Source organism: Emys orbicularis, chromosome 13, assembly GCF_028017835.1.
Source record: "Emys orbicularis isolate rEmyOrb1 chromosome 13, rEmyOrb1.hap1, whole genome shotgun sequence".
Lineage (NCBI taxonomy): Eukaryota > Metazoa > Chordata > Testudines > Emydidae > Emys > Emys orbicularis.
Genome location: NC_088695.1, coordinates 4162881 through 4169950, shown reverse-complemented (window position 1 = coordinate 4169950; position 7070 = coordinate 4162881). Strand labels below are relative to the sequence as shown.

General features: G+C 45.5%; 1 protein-coding gene across 1 annotated transcript in view; it reads left to right on the top strand.

Annotated features, from left to right (window-relative positions):
* The first annotated feature begins 2031 nt into the window (after positions 1-2031).
* LOC135887318 (killer cell lectin-like receptor subfamily F member 1) overlaps positions 2032-7070 on the top strand; it is a 74236-nt gene continuing 69197 nt past the window's right edge. The window contains exons 1-2 of the mRNA XM_065415080.1: positions 2032-2116; positions 3208-3306. Coding sequence (XP_065271152.1) covers positions 2032-2116; positions 3208-3306 — 184 coding nt within the window. The remainder of the gene's footprint in view (positions 2117-3207; positions 3307-7070) is intronic.

Here is a 7070-nt window from a genome sequence, read left to right as displayed (position 1 = left end):
AGTAGGAGGATGGCTCACAAGGGATGCACCGCGCTCCGTCCAGAGGAGTGACACAGTGTCACTCGCCGTACGAAGTGTTGAAACAAGAGATTCTTCTTAGAACATCCTCACGTCCCGCAGTTCTAGGCCTGGTATTTATTGGCCGTCCCTGCAGAACCTACTGGAAACTCTGTCACAGGAGCCTCAGCAACAGAGCGACCACATCCTGCGCCCACCCCTGTTTCCTCCCTGCAGGAACTCGAACTCTCGGCATGCTGTGGTTCTAACGGGGGCAAAGACACTGCCCGAGCCATTTCAGAGCCACGGTCCCCTTTTCAAAAGTGACCCAGGAGCCTGCAGTTCATTGCAGGTCAACGGGATGGAGGGGGCAGATTTCCAAAGGGGTTTAGGTACCTAAAGATGCAGAGAGGGGCCTAGTGGGATTTTCAAAAGTATCTAAATCCGTTAGGTACTCCTGACCCACAGCCCCTCCCCCATGCCATCTCAGCCCTGGGCTCACCCCCACCCGTCCCCAGCTCTGCTGGTGCCCCTCAGTCTCGATCCACAACCCCCCTGTTATCCCACCCATCAGCTCCCCCCACAGCTCTGCCAATGCCCCCCATTCCCAGCCCACAACCCCCTACTGCTCCAGCCCTGGGATTCCCTCCGTGCCCAGCTCTGTCAGAGCCCCTCAATTGTAACCCCCAGTCTCCTGCTACCCCAGCCCTGGGCTTCTCTTGCACACACAGCTCTGCTGGTGCCCCTCCGTCCTGACCAACGCGGAAGCAGAGCTGTAACTTTGCATTTTAGCACCCAGGGTGAGGAAGCATATTTGCACCCCTACCATTTCCCCCCCCCCATCATTTTTCCACCCCAATTTTCCATCCTTGCAGCTTTGTGCCCTGGGCAGCCGCCCTGCTCGCCCCAGATACAGCCCTGCATGGAAGCATTACCTGAACATTATGATTGCAATATTCAAACCCATTAAAGTTGCCTAGAATCAAACACATTCTAGGCAACTTTAAAAAACTCACCCAATGCATGTAGCCACTGGTTAGGTTACTAATACATCACACGAAAGATAGATCAGTCATTTAGCAAAGTCTATCTCATCCAAAACCCATAATGAACTTTGGCAAGATACATAGTGTCCGTGAATCATACTGATCTTTTCAAATTCACTGTGCAATTGCAGCAAGCGCAACGTTCCTTAAGAGGCCCCAGTCCTGCAAACGTTTATGCACGTGCCTAACTTTACGCACATAACTAGCCCTACTGACTCCTTGCGTTATGGCCCAGTCATAATATGGCTCCATTGTGTTGGGTGCTGTCCAAAGAAACATCAGTAGAAGACAGCCCCAAAGAGCTCACAGTCCAAGCAGTCACGGCAAACAACTAAGCAAATGCTTCCGTGTTTGCAAGATCTGGGTCTAAGACGGTCACGTTCATCACTGTGTTTTCAAACCAACATTTTGGGGGGCAGATCCCACAGCTGGTGTCAATCGGCTGTATCTCCATTGGACTCAATGGGGCCAGATCCCCCAGCTGGGGTGAATCAGTGAAGCTTCGTTGACTTCAGAAGAGCTATACCAATTTACATCACCAGGGGACTGGGCCTGTGACATTGTTTATTGCATGTTTAGAGATGTGTTTCTTATCGCTGAGAGGCGCAGCAAGGAGTGGGGATGGACTCAAGAATAACCCCCCAGTGCCTTGGCTGTTCTCGATCCTGCCTGCAGCTTGCAACTTCCCTGTGACTTATTTCAGAGCATTGGGTCCAGTTTTGCCCTGTGATTGCTCCCTTTACGTGCTCCCCCACTGAGCGTTATGTTCTGACCCACGCTCTAATCCTCTTGCCTTTTCAAAGTGCCAAGCTGTGCAGCTCGCTAGCAGGTTGGACGGCCTCTTGCATCTGAGCAGATCCTGTGGTTTGACAGCTCGAGATAGGGTTAGCGCTTCCTCTGCAGCCTTGAGCCCTCAGTTGGACAGGGCGAGTCTGTGGAGGGTCATTGCTTTCTTCTCTTCTTGTCGTTTTCTGGGCAAGCCTGGAAGATGGAGGATGAAGAAGGTTACACGGTATTGAACCTCCGACACCAGGAGAAAACCACCACCCGCCCGTCACCAGGGCGGATCCAAGGTACGGACATTAGAAAGTTATGCTTCACGAGCATGTCGCAGGGAGAGAATGAGTGAAGAGCACAAGTGCAGAGCGCCATTATTCTGATGTGTGTCAGACAGGCTTTTCTTTGACCCGTGACCAGACCTTCCCTGTTCCTGTTCAGAAATGGATATTTGCACTTGAAGGTTGAGATTTTCAATGCTGCCTAAGAGATTTGGACACCCAAATTGAATCAAAATAAATGGGATTTGGACATTCAATTCCCACAGGCTCTGATTTTCAAAGCTGCTTATTTTTAGGGCTGGCTGGAAAACAGGAATTCCATTTTTTGAAAAATGTAGCAGTCTCGACATTTGTTTTAATTCTGCAGCAGAACAAAAATAAGATCCTTGGATATAGCAGGGACGTGAGCCTGGCTCCCCCACATCCCAGGGGAAATGCCATAACCACCCCTGAACCTGAGCAAACTTTGCTGGAACTGATACGCTTCCATGAGAAGTTTTGATGAATCGGCATTTTCCAACAAAAACAGGTTTGTTGGCAAATTCCCGACCAGCTGAACGTGAGCTCCCAGTGTGGGGCTGCAACCGAACGCTAATGTGATTCTTGGAGCCATAAACAGGAAAATATTGAGTAGGAGTAGAGTGGGGTTTTTTTACCTCTGTATGTGGCATTGATGTGACTGCTGCTAGAATACTGTTCTGGTATCTACAATTCAAGAAGGCTCTTGATAAGCTGCAGAGGGTTCAGCGGGCGGGAGCTCAGTGCTTTCTGAAAACCAGGCCCCTTTAAGGGCTCTAAATTTGAGCACCCGGAATCACTTGCCACTTTTGAAAATCTTCACCCATAACTTGAAAAATTGCTGCAGCGTTTTCTTCACTTGACTTTAGTAGATTTCATTGAGGCTTAAAAAAAAAAAAAAAAAATCAAGCCAAGACTGGCTGTGCAACTGTGCTGTAAATTACTGCACGTAGGGTTGGATGAGAAAGTTCCGTTTGTATTGCATTATGGCTATTATCTAACAATGCCTAACGACATCACGTGAGACCAGATTTTAAAAGGCAAAGATGAGGTTGAAGGCATCTCACCAAACTTTGCATGTTTTACAGATTCTCCTTTGCGTTCCCAGCGCTGTAAGCGCATGCTAGGGATTCTGGGGGCTGTTTGCATCATTCTGACAGTAGCCGTGATCATTCTGACTATCCTGGGTAAGTGTCTGGATCCCGTCGGTTTTGTCAATACGCAGGTGGTGAAGTTTCTTATGCCTTAGGAATTCAGCTTAGCTATTTCCTATTCATCAACCGGGGATTCTCAAATTTTCCCATGGCGCAGTCCACCTGTGAAGATCCATCTACGCTGCACACCCTTTTTGGCAGTGTGCAGAGCACATACACCACATGGCCCTCCCAACTTGGGTATAAATAGCAGTGTAGATGGTGAGGCCCTGCTTACGTGAATAGGGTTAAGATACACTGAACCCTGTGAGTACGCACTCAGATATGCACCCTACACAGCTCTCTACTCGCCCAAGCAGTGTCTCTCCCATCTACACTTCTATTTTACAGTGTAGTGTCCCACTGCCAGAGTCTTTCCCCACCAAAGGGGAAGCTTCAGAAGTGAGGAAAGACTCTGGCAATGGGAAGTCAGCGGTGAAAGGCTCCGTCAGCTCCCTGCTGCAGAGTCTTTCCCGTTGCAGAGGGAGACTCCAGCAGTGGGGAAAGTCTCTGGCAATTCCCTGCTACCGAGCCCCACCCCACCGCTTCCTCCCTGCCAGAACCTTGCCCTGACACATGTAGCTGTGCACCACAGCGTGGACCAGTAGTGGGCAACCTGCAGCCCGCAGGCAGCCCATCAGGGTAATCCGCTGGTTGGCCACGAGACAGTTTGTTTACATTGACCGTCCGCAGGCACGGCCGCCCGCAGCTCCCTGTGGCCGTTCCCAGCCAATGGAAGCTGCGGGAAGCGGGGATTACAGATTCCCTGGTGCACATAACATAATCTCTTACATTTATAATCCCTGTGCCAATGACAGCTATTGCTTGCGTGGAAAGCGTAACATTAGGAAAATAATGTAATTGTTGCTATTGTATAAAGTAATTTAGCAGGTAAAAGCAAAGATATTTAGCCCAATGTGGCCAGTTTTTACTACCACCAAGTGCTCTCTGGTTCATCATGAGTTACAGTTTGAGAACTGCTGTCCTATATTCAGATACCACATCATTAGTAAGGTCAGGAAGAAATGGCCCCCGAGCAGGAAATGGGCAGGCCCCAGTTCAGGTAAGCAGATATGGAACCTTTTAAAATTAAGGCTCTGCTTCAGTGGTTTCCTGAGTAGGTGCCTTAAAGAGACCATCACCGTTAAAACTAGTCAATTTAAAAAACAGAAAAACAAGCTAAAAGTATCACTGCTACTGGGTTCTCTTGACTGTCAGACCATTTACAATTAAAGCCGGTCAAAAGTTTGTGAACAATTTTTTTCATTAAAAAAAGAATATTGTATATCTGGAAACAATTTTTTGGTTCCGACAACTTGTCAGTCGTACAAACAATTTCACTGAAAAGTTTTCAGTGCTTTGTTCTGTTTGTGAAAAAATTGTTGGGCTTTTTTCCAATTTGTCAAAATTATTTCAGTTTTCAGTTTGCCACTGTGTAGATTTTGATTGGCGCAGGTTGTAATATGTTGGCACAAGATGTTTTTAATCTGACTCCTTGATACGATGAATGTGCTGGTCAATTCTTGATACTCTCCCATTGTGTCTCACACAAGAGGCTCTGTGGTTTCCAAACACCAGGACAAATTTTATAAAACAAAATATGGCTAGTGTGAAAACAGATAGTTTTTATATTTTTGAAATTTTTTTAAAAAAAGAAAATTTTCAACCAGCTCTATTTACAATCCCATTTTCCAGAGTGTTTTCCCTCCCCTGTGAGACCCTAGATCTCACTTTTCAGAAGTAATTAGTGACTTTGGACAATGGAGTGGAGAGTGGGCTTATACATTTTGCAGATGACACCACGCTGAGAGGGGTTGCCAGCACTTTGGAGGACAGGATCAGAATTCAAAACGACCTTCAGAAATTGGAGAATAGGTCTGAAATTGACATGATGAAATTCAATAAAGACAAGTGCACATTGCTTTACTTAGGAAGAAAAAAATCAAATGCACAGCTACAAACTGGGGAATAAGCGTCATCAAGTCCAGCCCTCTGCAATGAGGCAGGACCAAATACACCCAGACCATCCCTGACAGGCGTTTGTCCAACCTGTCCTTAAACACCTCCAGTGATGAGGACTCCACAACCTCTCTTGGAAGCCTGGTCCAGAGTTTAACTTCTCTCACAGTTAGAAAGTTCTTCCTAATATTGAACCCGAATCGCCCTTGCTACAGATTCAGCCCATTACTTCTCCTCCTGCCTTCAGTGGTCATGGAGAACAATTGACCACTCTCCTCTTTATAACAGTCCTGAACATATTTGAAGACTGTTGTCAGGTCCCTGCTCAGTCTTCTTTTCTCAGGGTTAAGCAGGCCCAGATTTTTTAGCCTTGCTTCTCAGGTCAGATTTTCTAAATCATTGATCATTTTTATTGCTCTCCTCTGGGCTCTCTCCAATTTGTCCACATCATCCACATGTGTCCTAAAGTGTGGCACCCAGAATTGGACACAGTCTTCCAGGTGAGGCCTCACCAGTGCTGAGTAGAGCGGGACAATCACCTCCTGTATTGTACATACGACACTCCTGTTAATACACCCCAGGATGATATTAGCCATTGTTTGCAACTGCCTCACATTGTTGACTTATATTCCATTTATGATCCACTGTAACTGCCATCTAGCCTCTTATTCCCCATTCCTAGACTGCTATTCCCCAGTTATTCTCCTCCCCTCACTGCAGCAGTCCCTGCTTCTGGTCCTATCGGCTGGAGTCTCTTCGAAATACGATCTTCCTTCTCCTTTCTCACATGCGATGTTGCACAGTGAAACAGCTAACAATGTTGACATTTAAAGTATCATAATTAGTATACAAATTCTGTGGCCTGCAATGTGTAGGAGGCCAGACTAGATGATCATGATGGTCCCTTCTGGCCTGAGACTCATAGACTGTAAGTCAGCATCTGTTAAAATGGATTGGGCAGTTCACATACCAGGGCTATTGTTTCAGGCTCTCTGCAGACTCAGGCAGAAGTTGCTGGATCAGTTACACTTTGGTCAACGTTTTTAGGGTTGCCCCCACAACAATAATAGCTAGACACTGACTTAGAAGAAGCTCTGGAGACCAACTCAGTGGTCTGTCCATGTCCCCCATTTTTGGAAAAAATTGCCTTAAGTCTTTACAATGTTCTTATGCTGAATGCTACAGACCCCAATAGCTATGGATGAACAAACTGACGTAACAGACCATATTCCCAGAACTGGGCTGCTATCAATGATAATTGGAGTTGGCTGGAAATTATAATTTTGGTTCTGTGGGAAATTCTGACAATTTGAAATTTGTATTCATTCTAAATTGGAATGAAAAGCCAAAATTTTGAAATTTCCCCCTGGATAAAAATTCCTATTTCTTTTGGCTCGGAACTATCAAGTTGGTTTGATTATGTTGAAACATTATAATAATAATAACAGATACAATACACTGAATATTAAATATAAAATGTAATAGATGAAAATTAATATTTACTACAATATAAAAGTTGGAATGAAATGAATAAATGAAATGATAAAGTCACAATAATTTTTTTACCTTATTGAAACATTTTGAAACAAAATGAGAATGTCAAAACAGTTCATTTAGATTTTTTCCTCATCAAAAATGTCATTGAAACAGACAAATTCCTGCAGAATGTTTCCATTTTGATAAAACTGCATTTTCCCACAGAAAACTGTTCCGTCAGGTTTTTCAGACCCGTTCTACTGATCACATAAGCAAAGATGCTGATCCAAAGGCCTGGTCTACGCTATGAGTTTAATTCGAAT